At 39.1% G+C, this 23,553-nt stretch overlaps 3 protein-coding genes across 5 annotated transcripts; all 3 read right to left on the bottom strand.

Moving 5' to 3' along the window:
- Positions 1 to 603: 603 nt before the first annotated feature.
- Positions 604 to 7,606, bottom strand: cct8 (chaperonin containing TCP1, subunit 8 (theta)). 2 transcript variants are annotated; one of them, XM_008292496.1, is made up of 16 exons: positions 7,462 to 7,606; positions 6,759 to 6,849; positions 6,554 to 6,633; positions 6,309 to 6,458; positions 5,790 to 5,970; positions 5,637 to 5,698; positions 5,419 to 5,556; positions 4,858 to 5,036; positions 4,306 to 4,372; positions 4,124 to 4,211; positions 3,900 to 4,015; positions 3,563 to 3,634; positions 3,262 to 3,426; positions 2,466 to 2,585; positions 1,829 to 1,966; positions 807 to 889 (listed from the first exon to the last, which is right to left on the bottom strand). In XM_008292496.1, exons 1-15 carry the CDS (start codon positions 7,519 to 7,521, stop codon positions 1,859 to 1,861), a joined length of 1,677 nt encoding a protein of 558 aa, XP_008290718.1. In that variant the 5' UTR covers positions 7,522 to 7,606; the 3' UTR covers positions 807 to 889; positions 1,829 to 1,858. The 2 variants fall into 2 exon arrangements, with proteins under 2 accessions (XP_008290719.1, XP_008290718.1); XM_008292497.1 differs by lacking the exon at positions 1,829 to 1,966 and having other exon boundaries at positions 604 to 889; positions 7,462 to 7,605.
- Positions 7,607 to 8,771: 1,165 nt separating this feature from the next.
- pimreg (PICALM interacting mitotic regulator) lies at positions 8,772 to 13,552 on the bottom strand. 2 transcript variants are annotated; one of them, XM_008292495.1, is made up of 6 exons: positions 13,487 to 13,552; positions 11,801 to 12,119; positions 11,304 to 11,605; positions 11,054 to 11,149; positions 10,407 to 10,445; positions 9,773 to 9,859 (listed from the first exon to the last, which is right to left on the bottom strand). In XM_008292495.1, the coding sequence occupies exons 2-5, from the start codon at positions 12,107 to 12,109 to the stop codon at positions 10,415 to 10,417; spliced, it is 738 nt and encodes a 245-aa protein (XP_008290717.1). In that variant the 5' UTR covers positions 12,110 to 12,119; positions 13,487 to 13,552; the 3' UTR covers positions 9,773 to 9,859; positions 10,407 to 10,414. The 2 variants fall into 2 exon arrangements, with proteins under 2 accessions (XP_008290715.1, XP_008290717.1); XM_008292493.1 differs by lacking the exon at positions 10,407 to 10,445 and having other exon boundaries at positions 8,772 to 9,859.
- Positions 13,553 to 17,568: 4,016 nt separating this feature from the next.
- On the bottom strand, positions 17,569 to 19,252 carry tmigd1 (transmembrane and immunoglobulin domain containing 1). Its single transcript, XM_008292510.1, has 4 exons — positions 19,189 to 19,252; positions 18,758 to 19,033; positions 17,861 to 18,148; positions 17,569 to 17,696 (listed from the first exon to the last, which is right to left on the bottom strand). Exons 1-4 carry the CDS (start codon positions 19,250 to 19,252, stop codon positions 17,569 to 17,571), a joined length of 756 nt encoding a protein of 251 aa, XP_008290732.1.
- Between the last annotated feature and the right edge of the window lie 4,301 nt (positions 19,253 to 23,553).

Here is a 23,553-nt window from a genome sequence, read left to right as displayed (position 1 = left end):
AACAAGTTAATCCCGAGTATGGGCAACGTCAGCGCAAATCCGCCCACATCTTTTCCATCCAATGAGAAGCTGCTGGAGTTCAGCTCCCCCTGCTGCTCCGTGTAATCAGAGCTGCACTGATTAATTCAACAAATCAGTGACGGTTTCTGTTGTCGTGCATCTTTCGCATGCTTGTGATTTTCTTGTGTGCAAACAAATGCATCTATATGCTAAAAAAAAAAAAAAATTGGATGCCTTCTCTGGCACCTTTGCCCTCCTCTGTTCACTTGCTCTACAAACAAGCCAGTGCATGCATAATTTCTGCTGCTTTAACATGCTAAGAGAAAACCCACTGGGCAACATCAAAGGTAAATTCATGCATGTTTGCAGCATAAGCACGAAGCCCTGCATAATGTTGACTGATGGGCTTCCAGGCAAGGTTCAGATAAACAGGATGGAGTTAAGTGACTTGGAAAATGTACTGCAATTTGAAGCCCTAATGGCACCAACATTATGCTAACAATGCATGTGTACACGCTGAATACAGTGAAACTGCCAGCAAACACAAAAGCAATAAAATTACACGACATAGCTTTCAGAAAAAATAAAATTCAAACCAAGACGTGACAGCGCAAGTGCCATTTATTTGGGACTACGAACATAAAAAGCAAACAGAGCCATCTGTACTTCTTACTTTCACATGTGACTTTAACCAATGTATGGTGACTTTTACAAAATAAACCAAACAGTTGAGCTTTAAATAAACAAGTAGAAAAGGTCGGCGAATTCATGTGGGAGCGTTCGGGGTTAAGGGAGCATCAGCTGGTCAGCCTCAGACTCAGTCATCCTCATCGAAGTCCTTCATGCCCTGGGGAGGTTTGGGTCCCCCTGCTGGTTTGGCCATGATGATCTGAAAGGAGAAAAAAGAAAAAAAGACAAAGCGGTAAGTCTAGCTGGGAATTAAGTGCACCAAGATCCCCACAGCTGACTGAGGGATTTGAGGCAGGGTGGAAGGTTATTAACTCTGACACTAAAACCTAGCAGCTAGCACGGAAAAACCTCAAATAAACAGGAATTGTGTTAAAGAACAAGTTTGACAGTGGACAAAATACTTAGAAATTAATAAAATGTGACCAAATTTATTTGCTAGAACTTAAGGGCTGAAGTCTAACCTGACTGGACTATATTTAAGTAAAAGAAAAGGTTTAAATCACGACACATCCCACTGCAGGCCCTTTAAGGTGCTTAAATATTCATAAGCACACATGTCAACATGTATGTGCTAAGAGAAAATGTGCTCCAAAGAATAATTTATGTAGCACAAGCTGTGAACACATTCAACATAAACTATATATTTTTTTAAAAATGTCCCCAACAAGTAAAGATCAAACCCCCATTCAATCAGCTGCAATGCTGGGACTTAACACATCAAACACTTCAGCATGAAATCTCTTCAAAAGGAAATAATCATGACAAAGTTATATAGAATATCCAGTCTAATCTCATTTACATGTTCCCTGTGTATTAAATGGTGTTACATGCAACACACTTTGATTCTGCACTTGCCTGATTGCGTCCCCTGCAATGGAAAGAGTTCAAGAGAGCATGCAGCATGCTATCACACCATACAGTATCTGTTTTGTGCATGTTTAAAGAGTGGCGCTCCTGGTATTGTTAAAAACACCCATGAAGTTGCTGAATCTCATCAGCAATGCAACGTTTTTCACTCAGTGTTAGTAGTGACGGGCCAAACAGCAAACATTTCACAGCTTCGGTGTCCTGTGAGCGTGTGAGTACGTCTGTGCAGTGTTTTTCGAGTTAAGAATCACACACGCATTCCAGGACCTACTGAAAGAGGGCATGTGTGTGTGTGTGCCCTCTAATGATGAGTTTCAAAATTATCAGGCTCTTCATCCCAACCGTCCTTGTCCCAGTGGCCTCTCTGCTTGGGAGCTTTGGGTCCCCCTGCAGCCTTAGCCATGATGATCTGGATCATACATATATGTACACACACACCAACATTAACTACCTGGTGTATTTTACATAGCTCCCTCACCAATTGCTTTCAACAACATCAGTTTTGTATTGAAGCATACACAGCTGAAAACATAAATAGAACATAAAGGAAAAATGTTGAAGCTTGATCCCCTTTAAAGAAACACAACACCAAAAGACTACATTCACGCTGGATTCTAAAGACACAAGTCTGCCTCCAAATTTTAGTTTGTCAGCTAAAATTCGTACAGTTACAGGTAAATTTCAAATTCAGCCAATCTTTCTGTCTGCAGGATGATTGAGGCAAAAAGAAAAAGAAAAAATCCAAAGAAAAACCAGAAAGGCTGAGCTGATCCTATTAAAAAGTTTTGCTTGTGTCCAATGTTAACAACAGCTGCATGACTGTGAAGCTGCAAATGAAAATATTCAACTTTGGGGTTGATTTTGATTATATGTAGAGCGTCATGTGCCTTGAGTGTTTCTGTACGCACCTGATCCACTCTCAGTACTGTGATGGCAGCGTTGGTGGCCAGTTTGATGCCCCAGTATTTGACCAGGTAAGGCTCCACAATGCCACCTTCAAGCATGTCCTTCACAGCGATGCCATCTCCCTAAACAGACACCACACATTTAAAAATAAATGCATTGGAGTGATGACTCGACTGTTTTTCAAATAATGTACAAAACCTGCATGCTTAAATACTAAAAACCTGCTACATGATGAGGGTTTAATGCCACTGTTGATGCTGAACTTGTGTGTATATAAGAAGGGCCTCTGTTGCAGAACTTTTCATATGATATTGTCTATAAAATCTAAATGCGAATGAACCTAATGCAGTAAAACACCAGGACATATTATTCAGCAATGTAATTGTTTTTACAATCAGCACAACAGAGCCCCAGAGATCTGTCTTTAAAGAGATTGTATATGACTCAGTATGTATATAGGTGCCAGCTATATCTGTGGTAGTGGTTGATATAGTTAATGTGTGAAATTGTGTAGCTTTCTCTGAAGCGCAAAAGAAGCTATGGCTTTACAATGGTAAATTCAAAATGTTAAGACTTTGGTGACCGGCAAATCAGACTAGATAGAAAGGATCGAGGTTTTACATTTTCAGTATTAGTGGATAATCAGTGCCCTTTGTTGTCTTTCGCTATCAAGCAGATTGAAATTCATGTTGTGTCAACGCTGGGATTAACAAGGCATGGATTTTCAGGACAACGCAAATCTTGGAAAGAAAATGATACATCAAAGTCACAAAGGGATTCTCATGTACACCAACGCACCTCGATGTCGAAGCCCGTGTTTTTGTTTCCCTCGTGATGCGCAGCATATAGTTTAGAAATGAGCTCGCTTCCCTTCACGCCAGAGTTCTCAGCCAGGGCACGTGGCAACGCCTCGAAGGCTTCAGCAAACTTCTTAATGGCGTACTGCTCCAGACCAGGGCAGGACTACAGAGAGAGAGGCGAGAAACAAGGTTGTTTCAAAAAATGTATGTGTTGGTAATGAAGTAAAAAGGGGAAAAATGAAGAGGAGGCATTATTGTGAACCGGTTATGCCTCAATTAATGCATTTAAATCTGCATACCTCTCCGTATGAGGTAATCTGCTTGGCAAGCTCGATCTCAGTGGCTCCTGCTCCAGGTACCAGACGCTTGTCCTGCAGACAGTGAATAACAGAGACTGTAGCTGTTAAACAATGAATGAACAACATATTAAAGGGTTTAGCAAAAACTCTAAAACTCCACAGGCATCCTTGAGAGAAATATAAAGAAAATGCAACAGTTACTTGGAGCATATTAAAAAAAAACAAAAAAAACCAGATTTTTTTCTTTACAAACAAATTCTTTAATTTATATTTTGTATGCATTATTCATATAAAGGTTGGGAAAACAATCCCACTGTGGTTTCCTGTGTTGACTTACCCTGACCAGAACCTTGAAGGTGTTGACTCCATCATCTACAGCCCTCTCGATGTCGTCCATCAGGTTGTCAGTGGAGCCTCTGATCACCACTGTTGAGATGGCACCGTCCTCTTTTTCTGTTTCAAACAATCAACACCAAACAGTTTGTTAGGCCTAAAACTCCTAATGAGCAAAGGTATTGTTAAAAATAAAGATTCATCAGACTGAAGCAAAGATTGATTTACCATGTTTGAAGACCACCACCTGAGTGTCTCCCACCTCCGTCAGGTAAACACTGTCACAGTGACCCATCTCCTCCGGAGTTGGAGCCGTCTAAGGATGGAGAAAAGCATTATTTCACACTTTACACTGGTCTGTTGGAATATGATTTAAAAGCCTGACCTGGACAAAACTAGATTACACTCACCATCCTGGGAAGTGCTACAGCTCCCACAGTCTTGCACAACCTCCTGAGGTCCCACTTGCTGTTAAGCCTGTAAGAGGAAAAGGAGGATTTTGGCTTTGAAGGTACACAGAGATGGAATCCACAGAAAACCAGCATATAATGAGGAAGGACAAATAAAGACTCAAAACATCAAACTTAAAATGATAATAGTAGTAAATAATGAACAAATAAATAAAGAAATAAATAATTAAAAAACAAACAAACAAACAAACAAACTGTTTCGCCTGGAATTTAAGCCAAAAAACAGCAACTTCTTGCTTTGCATCTATGACAAATCTTTTACTCATGGCACACAAAAAAGGTCATCTAATGTGAGGGAATGTTTTGAGTCTACATAAACCTGCACATCAGCCACTCTAACCTGGACAAATACTAGCAACCCAGGCATGAGGTCTGCATTAGATTTACACCATCTTCTTAAGGTGGAAGACATTTTGATGACAGGTTTAATTTTGAAGGAAAAAACTCTTGAGTACTACAAGCTCTGATCATTTGAACTACTGTGGGTCTTACCTGACCACCATGAGCTTGTATTTGTTGGCGTAGTGCAGCGCCATGTCAGCCACTTTCCCTCCAGTTACCACCACGTTGGCACCAGCCTCCTTGATGGCCTTCACCTGGGCCTCCATCATATCCTCCTCTCCCTTACTGAAGTTCATGAGTTCCTGTGCATTATTTATCAACACTGTTCCCTGTGAAACAGACAAGACTTTTGTTAGCAATAAGATCAGCACCTTCGTAGGGCTGTCTAGATGTAGTGACACCACGATTTAATAAACCCAAGACAAGTGGCCACACCAGGAGTGAAGCCGGTACACAGAACTCAGTCATCATTAATTGCATTATTTACACATATATTTATCCTGGTGTGACATGGCAAATTATTTTCCATGAGAAGAGGCTATGATATGAGGATGTAAGTTCTTTACTAACTCAGCTTTTTACAAAAAAAAGAAACATCCACATGTTTGTTAAGTTCCATATGAGTTCATGTTGGTCAGTTTTCTCTACGGCACAACAACTCCTCATATGGAACTTAAACATATGGATTTTTCTTTTGGAAGTATTAATTACCTTGGTCTCTGTCACCATGCTGTCAAAGGGGCAGGAGAACACTGCAATCTTGGCGTCTTTAACTGATGTGATGTCTCCCTCTGCCTCTTTCTTAAAAACCATGCCATGTAGCATGGAGGATGCTGTCACACCACAACCCTGAAAAGACCACAGACAACAATTTAGAATCAAACAACACAATCATGGTCAAAATATAAGCAGTGGATAAAGCTGCTTACCAAAATCTTGCATACTCTGACGCTATCAACGTTGAAACTGCCGGACTCTGGGAAGATGGATACTGTAGCAAAAAGAAAAGAAAACATCTGCTGTCAAGGTAATTGATGGCTAATAGTTGTAGTTGGTCTCCGTAGTCTGAATTGCTGACTCACCACAGGCCTGTGCAATGAGGTTGGCGAGGAAGTCTTCGTTGCCGTACTGTTTACTCATGACAGCTGTACGGATGAGAGATGTGGCCTCCTTAACGTCGTGGAGATTCTTAGCTGAGGAACATACACAGTCTGGCAAGAGCTCCAGAGCCTTCTTACATGCCTTCTCGTATCCTTCGATCACCTGCAAAAAAACAGGAAAGAAAACACTGAGAAAATGCTGCAATTTATTCCTTTAAGATGGAAATTGTTGACATTTTAGCCAACTGTTTCACCAATAATAGTGTAATAATTGTTTACCCAATGTTTAAGTCTCTTAACAAGAAAGCTGGGTCATTGGTAGTCAATGCTGCACTAAGTGAAACATGAACAAGATGTTTTCCCAAAAAATAATGTTTTATAGAAGACAGGCTTGTCTGAAAAAAACTACTTGTACAGACAGGTGTTGATAAGTTAATTGTCATGTCATCACACTGTCTACACAGCACAGACATGGTGATGTTCACCAGCTACAGTTATTACCTCTGACACAGACAAGCCCATCCTGAGCAGCTCTTCAGCCAGCTCCAGCAGAGCTCCAGCGAACACCAGGACAAAGTTGGTGCCGTCACCGACCTCCTGCTCTTGCATGTGAGATGCCATCACAATCATTTTGGCTGCTGGATGCTGCACCTGTAACGCACATAACATTGATAAAATGTATTACTTTCACACATTTATGAAGCATTCGATGAAATCCAGCAAGCTGAACAAAGACATTTTCTCACCTCAAGCTCTCTGAGAATTGTTGCAGCATCATTGGTGACAAAGAGCTTTTCCAAGTGGTTGATGACCATTTTGTTCATACCTGAAAGGAAACAGTGGCATAGTTTAATGATTTTTGTTTTGTTTCCTGTCTGATTTAATTCTCCACTGACCGAACCATAAATGGCAATGACAGACTTTTGTATACTGCTGGTGGACTGTGCTTACCATTTGGCCCATAGGCGGTGCGTGTGGTCTGAGAAAGCTCCTTGCATGCTCTGATGTTACGAAAGACTGCCTCTTCAAGCCCTGAATAGTGCTGTAAAAAAACAACAAAGGATAAATCAGCTGCTGTGACTTTGCAAGATATGTACTTCATTTGAGAAGTGTCAATATCAGACACATTTCTATTCATGTTCTGCCCAACTTCTAATCCAATACAAATAACATCAAAACACTTGAGTGAACTGGGGATGTGAGCTGCAATAACTGTGTGTGGACAATAAAATTATTTGCAAAGACAGGGAAACACAATCAGGAAATATAGATTAAATGCAGCATGTGCGTTAACCCAAAACAGGAAGCATCAGACAGACCCATCTGAGGGGACAATCTGCGCCTCAGCATTGACAGTTAGCTAAACGCTAGCAGGGTGTGACTGCAGTCTGACAGCCAGTCATCACTGCAGCTGAAACACTATGCACACATACGGGATGGTTAAGTGCTAAAGGGGACAGCTAAAGACTTAAAAATATGGCTTTCGTCCATCACAGCAGCTCCGGGTCCGGCAGCTCCCAGCGGCCTGGCTGCTTCTAGAACTCTCCTCCACATGACTGTGAATGAACGTGCTAACTCAGCGGCTAACTTTAGCCGAGTTCACAACGGCTACATAAAGCTAACATACGACTCCAACACGGTGATTTATCCTCACCTTGGCGCCGTCTTTTAACATTTGGGCAAAGCCCGGAGCTTTGGGGACGTGGAGGGCCATTTTGCGATGTTTAGAAGCCCCGGTATCCTGGAGTAGGTAGCCGCGGCGTGGTTCAGCTCTGGGTACAAAGCCGGAGAGGCAGAGGAGGAGCGATTTCAACGAGGCGTGAGCTAACGACGGGATACGACAAGGGACAAACCGAGCGAATCGCCTTTCACCTGCTGGGACCAGGACATGCCACATGATGGCGCTCTTGCCTTTATAGACAATATACAGTATGTTACACAGTATGTACAGCAGTAGAAGAGGACTGGAGAGTCCTTACCTGCATATCGGTACAAACTTTATTAAAACAGGAAATGTGTTTTAAGTAAAAATGCAGTAAGCCAAAGTTACAAAACTAAAAAAACCCAAATGGCTTCTTTAAGAAAATGTTTACAGTATTATTATTGATGTGTAAGTATATAGCAAATCGCATTTCGATTTGGAAGCTGGTCGTGATATTTTGCACACCGTTAATCAGTAATATTCCATTGTATCTAATAAACAACCACTGTATAAATAATGACTATAGCTGCCTAATAAATGACCATGAGGTCAAATGCAAATGTACACAGAGCAAATGTACTTTTAATTTATTGATATGTGATAATAATGAAATTATGATGGAGTAGCAGGTGGTGTTTCATGTATTGTCAGCTCATACTCTGAACACATGGATTACACAGTTTCAGATGTTTATCAGCTTAACACTGATGTGAAGTCAAAGGACATATATACACTGACATACAATCACTGTGAAAAAAAAGAAACAGAAGAAAACTACAAAAAAAGCAAAGAAAAGCCCATTAACAGTCCCCCCATCATGCTATTTCACTAAATATTTAGCCTTCATTATAGTCTATTTGTATGAGGTGGCGCAGTTATGTAAAAAGTTAATATTTCCACTAGTGTACACTTGAAAGTATTTCAAGGTCTCAAAATTCTTTAAAATTGCATATTACTTCAAAAACATGTGAAGGTTCTGCAAATTTAAGCTATTTAATAACTTAAGACAATAGTTTTTTACTCCAAATGTTAGTATTTAAAATTACTTATTTGAACATTTGTGAGGAACTAAGAAATGTGACTTATGTTTCACCCCTAATTCAAGTGTGGTTTGAATTGAGTCCTTACGGAGTAAATAACAGAGTGATTATATCCGACACCTACAATATGTACTTTTAGGAGTGTAAGTGTTATTTTATGTTATAACAAGATCAAATTAATATAAACACGAAACAGACATAACAAAAAGAAAAGACTTGTCGGTTGTTTGAAGCTTACAGGTTTTATTGTGTAGAGTTTTGATTTCACATTTGACAGTTTCTCCCTTTTTTTCTTAATAACGTAGAAAAAGAAGGTACCAATACATTAAAAATGCAGCAAAGAGAAGCGTTTCGCTTCATTTGAGGCTGTTTAGCTTGACAGTCACTACACTAATAACTTGCTGGATATTACTTTATAACATCATCATCATCGATGTCATCTGGTAATGAGCCATTAAATCTTCCCCCTATCACATTATCAGATGATTTATGTGTACAATATCGGTATATGAATCATCCACAGGCTGTTACAAGTGCCGACCTCTGCCTCAAGGAAAGTTCCCATTCTAATACTGCCTAAGCTATAGTTTATATAAAAAAGTCCCCTTTCATAGAAAATACACATAAAATTTGGTATAATCAAATGTCATTTAAAAACGTATAACAAATGTTAGTAACATCTTTGCATACATTTAAAGTCGAGGAAAATGCATCTCCCTTCTGTCAGTAAATTTAGTGTTAGTTCTGCAAATTTTGGTCTTGTGCAGCATCTCTTTAAAGTTTTTTTTCTGTAACATTTCTATGCCGAGAGTGCGAGCACAAACTAAAATATTAGTATTTAAAAAATGTAACGAAGACATTTGGTTGTGGCAGCCATGACAGACACGCACACCACAGTGTAGAAATCCCTTTGGTAGCTACAATGAGGACATTTTACCCACAACTAGCTAACCTGAGATGTGTAAACACGAAAGATTCACACAGGTGCTGCTAATTAGGCACCACACAGATAAAAAAAACACAAGACAAGCCACTACGTAACAGTCTCCCATGACAACACTACATGTATATGTAACAGTGACAAGACAGTGATAAATGTGAGGCATGACTACAAAAGGTCCTGTATTTTACATGCACACATGTGTGAAGTTCAGTTGGGTTTGCGAATAGTGTTCACAGCTGTGTGGGCCCAACCTCCCAGCGAGTTTGAGAGGTTTGTGGCTCGACGTGTGAGGTTTGACCGACTGAGTTTACCGCTGGGGTCCAACCTTCTCAGAATCACTCCTCCACAACGTTGCTTTGTACTGGGTCTGCAGAGAGAGAACAACTGTTGCTGAGCAGGGAATAAACATAGGGAGAAGAAACCCTGTCATTTACTCAGTTCTTAATACCATAAACTAGACAAAATTACTAATCAGTTCACGTGCCTTTCTTCCTTTTTAGATTCATTCAAACTTTTATTATTCCAATTCTTCAAAATGGTAAACACTAAAGAAACCTATCAGGTAATTAATGCAGCATTTTCAGTAACAAAACACATCCATAACTTTTCCGAGACTTGGAGACAAACTGATAAGTTAAAAGAAATAGAACATATATAAGAACCGATGAAGAGACAAAGAACGGGTAAGAATGTAAAACAAGGGTTATAAAGCTGGAAAAAAGTGAGTCAGATAGAGAAGAGCATCCTTTGTTTGGGAAAAGAAAATGATTTTCAGTGCAATATCATAGACTTTCAGTGTCAGATGCAAATCACTCCATGCACGGACATTCGGTTAGCTCTGACATGCGCTCAGAGCATATGTTTCCTTAACGTATCAGGTTTTAGTAGGATTTGTTTCTGAGATGCAAATTTACCTTCTGCCCTACTCCGCAATTAGGGAATAGTTGAACTGCCTGTCGTAGGTGGAAAACAAACTTGTTTAAACTTCTCAGATAAGTTGTTTTCATACAGTGAGGAAAGCAGCGGGCCGCATGTAATGTGCACAGATAATAGACGAGGTCACTGTGCGTGTGTGTATCACTGTTTTTGACAGTGTGTCTTCCGTGCCTTAACATTTTGAATGTCAACACAGGAAATGACGCAAAAACATTCAAAACTCTCAAACGCATTTTTGTCATTTCATCTGGCTCCAATTCCCACACCCCTGTCCCCCCACCCATTCCTTATCCGAATACCAGAAACACAGACCCAGTTTCAAACCGAGGCGGGAAGAATGTCTAGGGGGAGGGGAAGGAAATCTGGGGACCCACAAGCTGCACCACAGACTGGGATTCTTTAGGTGGGAGGGTGAAGAGGGTGAGTAGGGCAGTCACGCGCTTCCTCTATGCACGAGGCACATGTACTGGACTCCTCTATGTAAAACATACACGGATATAAGGAAGTGGACTGATGGCTTCCTCAGTTACACAAAATACTTTCATTCATGTATGTAGAAAAACAAAAGTTTAACAGTTCTTAACCTGCTTTACCAAACAAACCAATCAAAACAAATGTGCTTTACTTGTCATCTCTGCTGATGATGTCGTCAAAGGCCTTTGACAGGTGTTTGAGCCTCCTGAGCCCACTGGAAACCGACTCCAAATCTCGGTCAAATTTTCTGTTACACCAGAAAAACAAACAAACACTCAGGGCTGAGAAATTCACAGAAATAAATGTAGCCAACAAGGAATGTAATCTGAAAAACATTGAGACCAACGAACAAAGCCTCAGACAGAAAGCTGAATTACACTGTAGCTGGTAATGGAACTCACAGTCTCTGGTTCTGTGTGTTGGGGGAAGCAAAGGGACTTCGTAAGGCAGCCATGCGAACCAGTTGTCTTCTGCCTCCTCTGGGTTTCACCCCTCGTACTGACGCCTCAGGAGTCCTTCGTCCTCTCGAGCCTGGAGTGCGCCCAGGTGTGGCTGTTGACCTGGGGGTGCGTCTGGGTGTTGCAGGTCGTCTAGGCGTGCGTCTTGGTGTGCAAGAAGTTGAGGCACCAGCATTTTCTCCATCACGACCTGGGGTTGCTACCAAACACTCCTCACGTACAAACTCTCTGTTCCTCTGAAACCGCTGTGTGAAGGAGAAATTACACAAAAGAAGGAGGGTGATGATGACGATGATAAGAGAACAAATGATGGATAGTTGTTGATGTCAATCCGTGTCACAAAAAATTAAAGGAAGTTACTTAATTTCCAGGCATTTTCACACACAACATGTCTTTTCATGAACTGGTACCTCCAGATCCAACAGTCGAGAACTATTTACCTGATACACTCCGCTGATGGAGTTCCGAGCACTACGACTAATTTTGCGGATGGTGCTGGTTTTCGGTTCCTCCTTCACGGTTTCCCAAGTTGGATTCTCTGGGAGGGAGTTGGCCTGGACGGAGCGCAGAGGGAGCCGCTTGCGCAAAGACATTCGCAGAGAGTTCAGTGAAGACGAGGAGCGAAGCTTGCGGAAACGGTCAGGGGCTTCTGGTGAACTTTCTGCCCCGTCAGACTCATCAAGGACTGTATGCGCTCGCCAGACTCCAACCACAGCTTTACCAACCCCATCCATCACTGAAGACGCCATACTGACTGAGCTGAGGAAAGATTAAAATACAGCACACTATAAACTACAAAAAAATACGTTTTTAAGCAGACTTCAGAAAAGATCATTGGAGCACTTTACACAGATTTTAGGAAAATAAAACTAGTGCTAAAAATATGTTGACACTGAGTTGACTTAATATGCAACACCTATAATAATCCTGGCCATTTAGCAAGAACAGTTAATGTTATTAGATATTGCTGTTTTACTCTGTTATATGATTTTAACCTAAATATCTATTTGATCTGATAGTATTGGAAAGATATAATCAAGTGTATCAATAGGTGTGTAGACATAAATGTAAATGCAATGAATGTAAATGATCTGAATGTTGTGAGGAAGGAAGGAAACGGGAGGAAGATCCATGTGTGCACTGTCCAAGGGCTTTGATAAGATTGTTTTGTAAGCCCTACTGCGTTTGTTCACCTGCTGAGAAGTGCAACACCACAATGTTTAGGATGTAAGGTTGGCTGAAGAAAGAATGTATGAGGTTTTATGTAAACATGACATGCAGCTTCTGAACATGAGGGGAATATCAACCAAATACATTGGTGTTCCTATGGCACACACTGGTGGACGGTAAAGGATTAGAGAAAGAATTTAAATCCATATATTTGTGAGCTCAACATCAGCTCAGTTTGTTTGTATTCTCTGCATAATGTAGGAGTGAAGTGACCATCACTGACCCTTTTTTATTCCTTCCTTAAATGTGTTTCAATAACTTAGTATTGGAGTATTTCGCCGAATGTGGTCGTCAGATAAATATTTCAGCCCAATAGTTAGACAAAGGAAGCTGAGTAAAAGAGATAGGTATCAAGACAAAAAGAAACAAGTCCAGCTCCTCATAATGTTGAGCTCATTGAAGTGCATCTGTTATTTTAAGTTCACAGTACTCAGTTACTGAGAAAAAATGGGAGCAATGTTAATGAACAAAGGACGGGAAATGAAGGTGAAAATGACCCGTAACAACCCCAACAATCAAGCAGCGATAATCGTGTTAGTGAAAGGCTCCGCTGCTATTGTTTGATGAGAACAATGTAGCTGCACAGACTGCCCTGCCCCGTGAAACTAAACCGGGATGACTCCATCCAAAACACCGGCAGAGGAAGGGATAGAAGCGACTTAGCGCTACCATTTATGCGCTAAATGGGAATGAAGTTAAATATTTCACACTCTCAACAATGAAACTTGACACATCGAGAAGCACCGTTACTGATAACACATCGCTTGAGTCTCACACAACAACAAAAGAGTTCGTGAAGGCACCATAAATTCACACAAAAAGACGTTTACGTCAAACATCTTAGCACAGACAAAAACAGACGAACTGTTCCGTTACCTGCTGTGTCGATAACGTACCTGAAATGATCGGTTGTGAGAATCGTCCGTCCTCTTCGCTGCAGCTGCCTGTTGTTCGTGTTTCTTTCTTTCTGTTTGAATTTGGCGGTGGACCGCAGAAAGCTCGCGGACAGGCGTCACCACGCCCTTTACGTACAGCCGACGACGGAAGACGTCGCGTCCGTTACGTAAAGGTCCTTTTAGCCTGAGACGCAGGAACGTGCTTGAAAGACGAAAAACTTAGTCTTTAATAAAATAAATGTGATTTAATTTGTTTTATTTATTTATTTATTTTTAGAATAAATTTAGTGATATTTGTTTTTTCACAGCAGAACAGTATTTTTTGAATCATTCACCTTTAACAAAAAGCTTACTTTTTCGGATTGATGTAAATCACGTATTTGGAAAACCTGATGGAACTAAGATTTATTCACAGATAAAAAGATGTTTTAGATTTTTATTTTAAAACGTCTTAAAAGTAAAATTTTATATCAATAAATATAATAAATGTGATATATCCTTGATCATTTTTAAATTTGTATCAGGAATAAAAATGTTGCAGTAATTCTGTATATAAAATAAATAGCTGATGATCCCAAGATTATAGTGTACTGACACTGTACATTTTTAAGAAATTCCTCTTTGCAGGTACATCGCATACATTTCTCTAACCAAACAGATACAAGTCCCTGCAGATTGACGTCACCACTGTCATACCTTAACAACATTGTGCTCTAAACTTTATTCTTCAGTTTAATATACACCAGTATAGATTAAATGTGGGTGTACAGTTCTTTTAGCCAGAGTTTATGTAATACAACATAATAAAGCTTATCTTTATGAGATTTATGGAGTTCAGTTTTTATTGATATGCCGTGAGATAGGCATTGATACAACAAACATGCCATTTAATGGTTTTGTTGTATGGCTTTACTGTATATTGAGGGATGTTTCTAACTGTTTTCTCTTCCCATTTACACACATAGGGGAGAAATAATAATAATAATAATAATAATAATACTAATAATAATAATTACAATAATAATAATAAAAAAACACATCTCTAACACATCTCAGGTTAGCACACTTCAGTGCAGCAGATCCTTTGTGTCATTCAGTTGATATTCTAATGCAATATATAATGATATTTGATTGTGATTGTGAAATTTAACTCTGAATTTGAGTTTCAAATGTATCATTCATTCTGAGACTGGTCCTGTTTTGCGCAGTATGATGGCAATAGAAAAAAAAAAAGTCATTTCAAATGCACAACGAGGCTTTGTAAAAAAAAAAAAAAAAAATTACATTAATATTTCATTAAATGTCTTTATGTGGATATTTTCACATACATGTCATTGTTATGGGTAAGGGCTTCAAAGTAAGATGACCAGCAGATGTCACTTGAGACTTGCATGTGAAACGCTTACACACACTAGTGCTTTGGGATCTTGGTTATGTCTATATTATCTTTTGAGTTTCACTAAAAATGTTAACAAGATTGTCTTTCCATTTTTATTTAATGTTTAATCCAATTGTTCTTATGTAGTCTTATAAAACAATTTCTAATGAACTTGTGTTGTGCAAATGCAATTTCAGACATTTCAGTTATGCAGAATGTGCTGCTAGAAAAGACATGCAACATCTTTGACACGTTAAAAGGGTTCCCAGCATGATATCGCAGTTACGTGACACAAAGCAAAGAACAGTGCATTTTTAAGGGCCATTAAAGAAGATACAAGAGGACAGTTTCTGGGTGTTTGCACAGTCATTATGGTGTAATTAAAATAAGTATTTATCTTCTTTTTTCTAAACGCAGACTACATGTCTTATTTTTGGAATTGTTGCATATGCTGCGTTTGGTCACAAACCACAATTACAAATACAACAGAGCCTGTGAACAACAATCAGATCACATCTAGTTGAGCGAGGTCTATCTTTTCAGTGTGGGGCATTAGTACTCTTTTCAAACATGTCTTCTATAGCTGACAATGATATCTTATTATGTCTTAATAGGAATCTATTAGAAATTACATTGTGAATATTTAGCCAACCAAATAAACAAATTCTTGATGAGTGATTAAAACCCGCAAACATAACTAAGCAGCATCAGCCTCAGTGTAGACAACAATCTTGTCCTTATATTGTATATCTGATTTCCTGTTCAAGCTGGTTTAACATCTCTGCATTCCCGTCATTTTTGTTGCAGTGTTTTATGTGAACATGTTAAGTATTCATTTAATGGTAAGAAGGCAACAACCTAGACCTTGACCTTGACCATGGGAACCTTGTAATCCATGTCCTTTTGCCTCATTAAAAGTAAATGTATAACATGATTTTAACAAGCTTTGATTTTATTGTTGAGTCAGGAGCTAAAGTTCAGTGCAAATGTGGAAACCAGGGACCAAGAGTTTGATTCTGAGGCAGCTCAGCTCAATGATCAATTGTTAGATTGGCCAGGTTCTGAAAACTATAGGTATATTTTATACTGGGAAGTCTAAACGCATCAAATTAAGTATTATAACAGTTCCTTTTTTCTCTTTTTATTTTTTTTTCATTGTTTTTTAGTTAAGTTGGTTGTCTTTTAGCTTAAAGCTTATGTTTTAACCAGGGAGCTTGACCTGTATTTGTCTCTTTTGTCCAAAAAAGTGCAGCTTGTCTAGTCATATATTCATGGATTATCCAGTGCAGACAACGTGGAAAAATAAGGGGATTGCATGCGTCTAACATTTTATCTGTTTGGTTATGTGTCAGCGTATAACATGTTGTAACTGTATTAAAAAGTATGTCGTACCATTAAGTCTTAGAATCATACATCATCTCTTAAATATACAGCAGAACTTGTGACTTTGATTTTTTTTTTCTTCACATCCACAGAAGAAGAGGTCCTTGCAATGTCAGTGTGCTTTTCAGTTTGGTTTATTTTCTTGCAAAGATATTAACAACAAAAGAGGAAATGGAGTGTTAAAACTCACTTCATCATCAAGGTCAAAGTGCATTACATAATGAAAAGTAACAAGCTAAATGTCATACCACAGACTCCAGAGATCCTCGTCATAATTATTGGTTAAATAAATAGCACATTGCATACATAGTAGATAGCTTATTACAGTTATCAGATTTTTAGAGATATTTTGGGAATTTAAAAAAATGTTTTTTTTGCTCTGTTGCAGAGAGTTACATGAAAAACACTGACGACATATTTGTGTGATAAATATGAAGCCTATGCCACCGGGGAGTTTGCTTAGCATAGCGCGAAGACTGAAAGACAGCTAGCCTAGATCTGCCGAAAGCTACAAATATAAGCACCCAGTCCATTTAAAACTCTTTGGCATATTTTGCAACGATCAGCCACAAACCACTGACAGGTAAAGTCTATATCATCTATACAATTGATGATCTCACTACAATACAAAGTTCTGCAGGGAAACCTTGGGTCCTGCATTCATGTGGATGGTGCTTTGATGTGTATCATCCACCTAAACATTGCTAGAGACCAGGAGCAGGACATATTGCAAAAAACTGCTCAGGAAAGATTCAAGGAACACAACAAAGAGCCTAAAAATCTGACCAAGCATTTGCTGGATGTATCTGAATCAGCCTGATCCAGAGAGGCCTCAATCCACAAACTACAGTGCCCTGAAGTTACCCTGCCAACATTCCGGTGCTAGGCAGCAGTAGGGGGACCTAAACAATGTTGGGCAGGAGGTTTTATTGTTGTGGCTGATCATTGTGTAGGGCCTGTTAATTCTGTAGAAAAAACTGCATTTTGCTGTTTGAACAGAGCTCTGCTAGTGTTCCTTCAAACCAGCCTTTGTGGTGAAGACAGCTGGTTGTAGCTTCATATTTAACAGACAGATATGAGAATGACATCAGTCTTCAAACTCTCAGCAAGAAAGCGCGTAAATGCATTTCCCAAAATGTCAAAGCATTCCTTTAAAAAATGTCAAATACGACAAAAATTAAAAAACAAGGTTATGAAAATCGCTAATAGCAGTGTCCTGATAACACAAAAGGGAGCGGTGGCGTCTTCATTTCTTGCAGCACTGTCGAAAGACAATTAAAGCATTAGGAGGTCCTGATTGTAATGATTCAGTCTTTGTGCTCTATGTGCATGTTTTGTGTGTTACCTTTACGATTGTCCTCCACCGTGAAACAAATGCAAGCAGCGCAGTGAGGAACACCACCACAATTCCTGCAATCATGGGCATCAGTGGGAACTTTATGGTCTTATCTACAAATGAGGAGAAAGATGATTAACCCCCTTCACTGACATCACCGAATGAGTCATCGTTTCGTGTGCCGATGACACATCAGAAGGGAAATATCCAGCAAAAATATTCAACATGTGGAATGTGGTTTCAGTAACATTGAAGGGTGCTGATCGAGTGAACAGACCTGTTACTGTGACAGGGAAAGTCTTGGTGAATGCTCCATATTTGGAAGAATGTGCTGTGCACTGATACGTGCCAACATGCAAGCTCCTCTCCACTTTCGTGGCTCTTAGCTCGCTTGCATGGCCGTCAGTGTTCACAATGAAGCCACCTGCTAATAGATCCACCAAGCTTCCATTTTGTACCCACACCACAGATGAGACTGGTGGATTTGCCCAGATGTCACAGCGGAGGACGAGCTCTGCCTCCTCTTCTACTGTAACCTCCTCTGACCCAGACAGCTCTGGGGGATCTGAAGAGAAAACATTATTGCTGCTGAGTTGCTTTTGCAAATGCATATATTTCACCTAAAGAAGAAATCTCAGTGCAGCTATGTTTCAACTTTTATGTTTCAGTCAAGTTCAGACGAAAACATCCCAACAGCTGCTGGACAGACAGGAAATTTATACAGACAGTCATGGTTCCCAGAGGATGATGTTGGCCTTTTTTTTTCCTTTTTTTTTTTTTTTTAGCATTTTAGTATGTTAACACTTTGTAAATAGCACAGCAGAACAAAGTGCAGCTGATGTTGATAATAATGGCATTAATTTTGGCGATATTTGGTAATAAATATACAATACATACAAAGTGACTCTTCCAGGGGACAACACATGATCTGATAAAAATCTATCCTACAATCCAGTCATCATGGTATTTCACCAAAAAAACACAAATGCTAACCCTCTGATTGCACTAGTTTTCAGATCAGTGTATCACCAGCATTCATATGTTTCATGGCAGTTCATCCAGTAGTTGCCATCTTTCAGTGTGAACAATGGTCGCGGTATGGTCACTAAATCTACATGAGTTACTAGCTACCAGTATCTATATTAACAACAGCATGATTTATAAAGGGACTCACATGTGACATTCAGGGTGACAGAAGCCTCAAATGTGCTGTTTTCTTTGATGTGACAAGTGAAAGTGGCATCGTTGTCATCATGGATGACAGGTGAAACACACACACTGCTGCGGCCTTTCTTGTTCTCTTCTTTCAGAGTGACCGTGACGCCATTTCTGAGCCACACCAGCTCTTTTTCAGCATCATCAACGCCACAACTCAGAGACACAGTGGTCTCCAGCTCCACCTCTATAAGACCCTCACTGTTGGCTGCTGGGTCAGCCACGATATTGAAACCTCAGGGAAGGAAAGGAAATAGAAACAGTTGATTGAAACAGTAGAAACTTAGTCTGCGCAAAGTGGTGAGAAAACAAGTGTTATGTCTTTTGGAATAATTTAGCTTAAAGAGGAAAGTCAGTTACATTCTTGGTGAGCTAACCAGACACACTTACTGAACACGTGGGTTGCACAGCACAGGAGCAGATGTAAGAGTGAGGTTCTGAGTATTAACTTCATTGTTTACTTCTTTAAAAGAACCTGGAAGTAAGAGAAAGATCATGATCATGATCACTTACATGGAGTCGATTTAAACTTGTCATTGAGTCTAAATTCACCACAACATCAGTACTTTTCAACAGAAAAACAAATATGAAGCCGTAGATTCTGCTTTGGTGCAGACAAACTGCAGACTTTTTCAAATAACTTCCTTAATCGTCCTAGGCCACCAAACATCTGTGACTCCCAGCAGAGTCCCCAGAACAGCAATACTATTTTTACTTTACGCATTAGTGTTTTTACCCTCAGTGCAAATTCCAGTCAAATGTGATCAGACTGCACACCAGAGGAGAAGACTAAGAAAATATTAAACAGGCTTGTTAAAGAATACGTGACCAGAGGTAAAACACAAAGACAAACATCCTATTCCTTTTCTGTGTTTTGAATATTCAATGTGTATGACAAATGTGTCAACATACATGATTGTTTCTAAGTATTATTTTAGGAGTCTAAAGTCAGCAAAGTATAATAAATCTGCAGTGAGGAAGGTTTTTGGTAGAGCAGATCTGAGATTATTTACAGGCGTGTAAATGTTACCCTCGGGCATTTTGGTACTCATCTACTCAAACTGGTTTGTAGCCACAATGTTGTGTTCAAGAGACGAAAGCAGCTTGTGGAGACATTATTTTTTCTCTGGTGTTTGTGTTTTACAAGATTTTGAAAGCAATTTTAGAAAAAACCTGTGAAATACAAAATTCTTCCTTTGGATAAAAGTGTTGTATAAAGTAAAAATAATTACAGCTCTTCCTGTGAAATAAACTATACATATATAACACAATAAGTGTACTTTATTAACATTACGGTAGCTCATACAGTTTTGCAGTCAGACAGATTTGCATTCTGAAACGATGATGATGATGAAGAAGAAGAACTTACCTGTCAATGATTATTTCTTATTTCTTGTCTGTGTTTTCCTGTTGGCGTTCCCGCTGTGGTGTGAGGATGAGACTGGCTGTGTGAGTCTTCAGTAGCTCTTATATGCTTCACAGGATACTTTCATAACTTCTCTCTTGATTTTAACTGGCTTTTTATCACATATTGTTTTTACCTTGTCCTGCCAATAATCTTTCACTCCTCCCACTGCTTACTTTTTTTTCTTTTCTTTTATTGTTGCGCACCTATAATGTGCAAACACAAGGAAACTTTTTTATGGGCTATAGTCGTTAAAATGGCCCTAAAACTTCTTGGGCGTGTACATAAAGATTAAAATACAAATTTTACGAGTTTTTTTTCTCGTATTTACTTTTAGTAGCTTTTATATGTTCCTGCCAAAACCCTTTTAATGGACTTTTAAAGCCTATAATTGTAAATCCAATCTAAAAAATACAAAAATGTATGGAGCTCATCTTGTATGATTTGTTTCATTACATTATTACATAAAATGCTCATCATTGTATCCTGTAATGTATTTACAAGGGGACAAACTTCAAGCTGTTTTGATGTTTTGTGAAGAAAAAGACATGAATGTGTCAATAGAGTTTGGAGAAATATTTCCTTGTGGACTCCCTTGTTCCTGTTTTCCATTAACGTTAGAGGACTGACTGTAACCACAGACCAGTGCAGTGGTAGGATTTATAGTAATATATAGTTCATGCAACTACAAGTAAAACAAAAAGACAAATAAAAAAACATAAACCTACTAAATCCCCAAAGTACCTATAATAATATTCAACAATATTAATTCATCCTAAGACAAAGACCTATTATTCTGTAACTTCCTAATGATTCCAAAAATTCTAGTTAATAAAATCTTGATTACTTATTCCATTCAAAGATGAAAAATAGGTTTTGGTTAATGTTTGTTAATAATCAGAAACACGAATACAGAAAAAAAAAAAGCAAACTACGAGGTAGTTCTAAGCTATTAAAAACTAAATGTAGAAAGGAAAAAGTAAATACCAGAACCAAAAGACAACACTAGAAATGGATCATACAAGAAAAAAACTGCTCTTCCCCAATGTTACTTTGTTTTCATGTTACTTATTTGATATTTTCTTTTTTATTATTATAAATTATAGCATACTAGTTGGTAGAACAGTTTTGACTGAAGCCAATTTAGACACTTTTTACTATATGATTGGATTGAAATCTCAATGTTCATGCCTCACCATCTTACAAACCTAAAGGGATTTTTATATCATATAAATAAGGCATGTTTAAGTGAAACATTAACTAGTTTTGTTTATATGTAAGAAACTGAGCTGACCACAGCAGCAATAATTGTTGTTGATGTCAAGCTCCTTTTAAATTAAACACTGCGAAATAAAACTTCATATATTAAACCAACATCTTAGTTTAAAGGGGCAAGAACACTGGGCAAGATGTTGATTCTGGAGCTATAGTGACCTTTATGTCAGTTTTGTCATAGGTTTTATGTCAGTGACAATGATTAAACTCAGTCTATAATGGAATGACAATATGTTTTACAATGTTTATATTTGTTGTAAGGTTTAGTTAACAGCATTTCCTTTTGAGATAATTTGAGAAAACTAATTTCCCGAAAGAAACCATGCTATATCTATGTCTATCCCAGCCGACTTAGGGTGAAGGCAGGGGACACCCTGGACAGGTGGCCAGTCTATCACAGAGCTATACTTAGAGACAGACAACCAAGCACACTCACATTCACACCTACAGACAATTGTAGAACCACCAAATAACCTCAACATGTTTTTGGACTGTGTGGGAGGAAGCCAGAGAACCCATGCAGCACGGGGAGAACACGCAAATTCCACGCAGAAAGATGCCACGCGTCCTTACTGGGACATGAACTGGGGATCTTCTTGCTGCGAGGTGACGGTGCTAACCATCGAGCCACCTTGCAGCCCCCATACTATATCAATACATGTATAAATAATTTTGTAACTAAAGTTTTGTCAGAGTATGAACGATTGCCCATCTGATAGTGTTGCTATACAGGAGGAGCTGAGGGTGACAAATGAATCAGTGTCAGGTTTAAAACACCAGCAAGCGGGGCAAATATGAAGGAGGAACTCAGGGTTCTGGATGCTCTTTTGCATATGTGTACATGTTTGCATAAGTCATTCCTTTTTTCCCCGCTAGAGAGAAGCATAGGTCAACTGAAGTAAAGTTTTCAGATTAGTTATTCGTTAACTGCAGTGTGTTGTTCTGCACATGTACTGTTTTATAATAACGGAAGACTGACAGCAGATATCCCACCTAGTTATGCTGTTAATGCTCTTATATCAGAATTCGATTTCCTTCTGTCCTCTCTCAACCTGAGCTCACACTGAAAGCTTAATAAAACTCAAGGCCTGTGTCTGCAAATCCTGTTTTCATTCTTTGACGGCATCCTAAATCCTTCATGTGATTTTAACCGAGCGTATTCTGTACAGTGTACAGTGCCACGTGAGGCATGGCTCCTACAAAAATGTCAATCTTTTTTTCTCATGTGTTTTTTTTTCAAATGCGTTATAAGCCCGAGAGTTGTTCTGTTTTTTGTTTGTTTTTTTTATTATCACCGAATGCTCAGTCTATACTAGGCTGTAATATCCACTCTTAAAGACAGCGTGCGCAGTTTCAGTAAAGATCAAAGGTTGGCAGCAATTGCGTATTGGTGTACTCTTAGAAGAACGTGCGTTTTTGTTATATTGCACAACTGACTAGCTGGTAACCTTTATAGCCTGCTGTACACACACACACACACACACCTATAGCCTCTTCAACAGCAATGTGTAAGCCAATTGCTGCACTTGTGACTCCTCTCATAGTGAAGGTTGAGATCTGTTTGATCGCTTGTACTTTGTCACAGAAATTGATTGAAGCTAAACCTGACTCTTGCTGCTATAACGAGTGCTAAATATCCACACGTAACACACTTACAGCTTGTTTCAAATCAGCCCTGTTGCTCTGTCCAGGTCATTTATTAACATATATTTTATAGTTACCTGCAGATGCTTGGGGAAAAAATAATGTTTAGGTTCTAGAGCCATGTTAGATAAAAAAAAGGATGAGGCCATGCTTGTGTGCTTGTGTGTTTGGTTATTCGACAACTAAATAAAGAGAGCGACTCCAGGGGTGGTCAGTGTTCAAAGTACAATCAGCAGCAGATAAGATCAGGGGCTAATACATACACAACATACACTTCATGGCTGCCCTGCAAGCAATTGATCAAAGCCTGCAGAGTTTTTGCTGTCAGAGCTCCTTGTACACACCGTGCAAACAGGCATTCCTCATCAGATTACCACTGAGCCCTGCAAGACTGCTCACATAAACCCACAAACCTAAATATGTAACAAAAC

The sequence above is a fragment of the Stegastes partitus genome, unplaced genomic scaffold (genome assembly GCF_000690725.1).
Source record: "Stegastes partitus isolate 25-593 unplaced genomic scaffold, Stegastes_partitus-1.0.2 Scaffold814, whole genome shotgun sequence".
NCBI lineage: Eukaryota > Metazoa > Chordata > Actinopteri > Pomacentridae > Stegastes > Stegastes partitus.
This window is presented reverse-complemented; position numbering and strand designations above follow the sequence as displayed.

Excerpts from the sequence above, each read along its gene's own strand:
- pimreg (XM_008292493.1), bottom strand. The coding sequence starts at position 12,109 with ATGGCGTCTTCAGTGATGGATGGGGTTGGTAAAGCTGTGGTTGGAGTC. Across the intron at positions 11,606-11,800 it reads CCATCAGCGGAGTGTATCAG|CGGTTTCAGAGGAACAGAGA; the intron begins GTAAATAGTTCT and ends TCCTTCACACAG. Across the intron at positions 11,150-11,303 it reads AACACACAGAACCAGAGACT|AAAATTTGACCGAGATTTGG; the intron begins GTGAGTTCCATT and ends CTGGTGTAACAG.
- tmigd1 (XM_008292510.1), bottom strand. The coding sequence starts at position 19,252 with ATGAAGTTAATACTCAGAACCTCACTCTTACATCTGCTCCTGTGCTGT. Across the intron at positions 19,034-19,188 it reads CTGTGCAACCCACGTGTTCA|GTTTCAATATCGTGGCTGAC; the intron begins GTAAGTGTGTCT and ends TCCTTCCCTGAG. Across the intron at positions 17,697-17,860 it reads TTTCCCTGTCACAGTAACAG|ATAAGACCATAAAGTTCCCA; the intron begins GTCTGTTCACTC and ends CCTCATTTGTAG.
- cct8 (XM_008292496.1), bottom strand. The coding sequence starts at position 7,521 with ATGGCCCTCCACGTCCCCAAAGCTCCGGGCTTTGCCCAAATGTTAAAA. Across the intron at positions 5,699-5,789 it reads CCTCATTGCACAGGCCTGTG|TATCCATCTTCCCAGAGTCC; the intron begins GTGAGTCAGCAA and ends TTTTTGCTACAG. Across the intron at positions 5,557-5,636 it reads TCAGAGTATGCAAGATTTTG|GGTTGTGGTGTGACAGCATC; the intron begins GTAAGCAGCTTT and ends TGGTCTTTTCAG.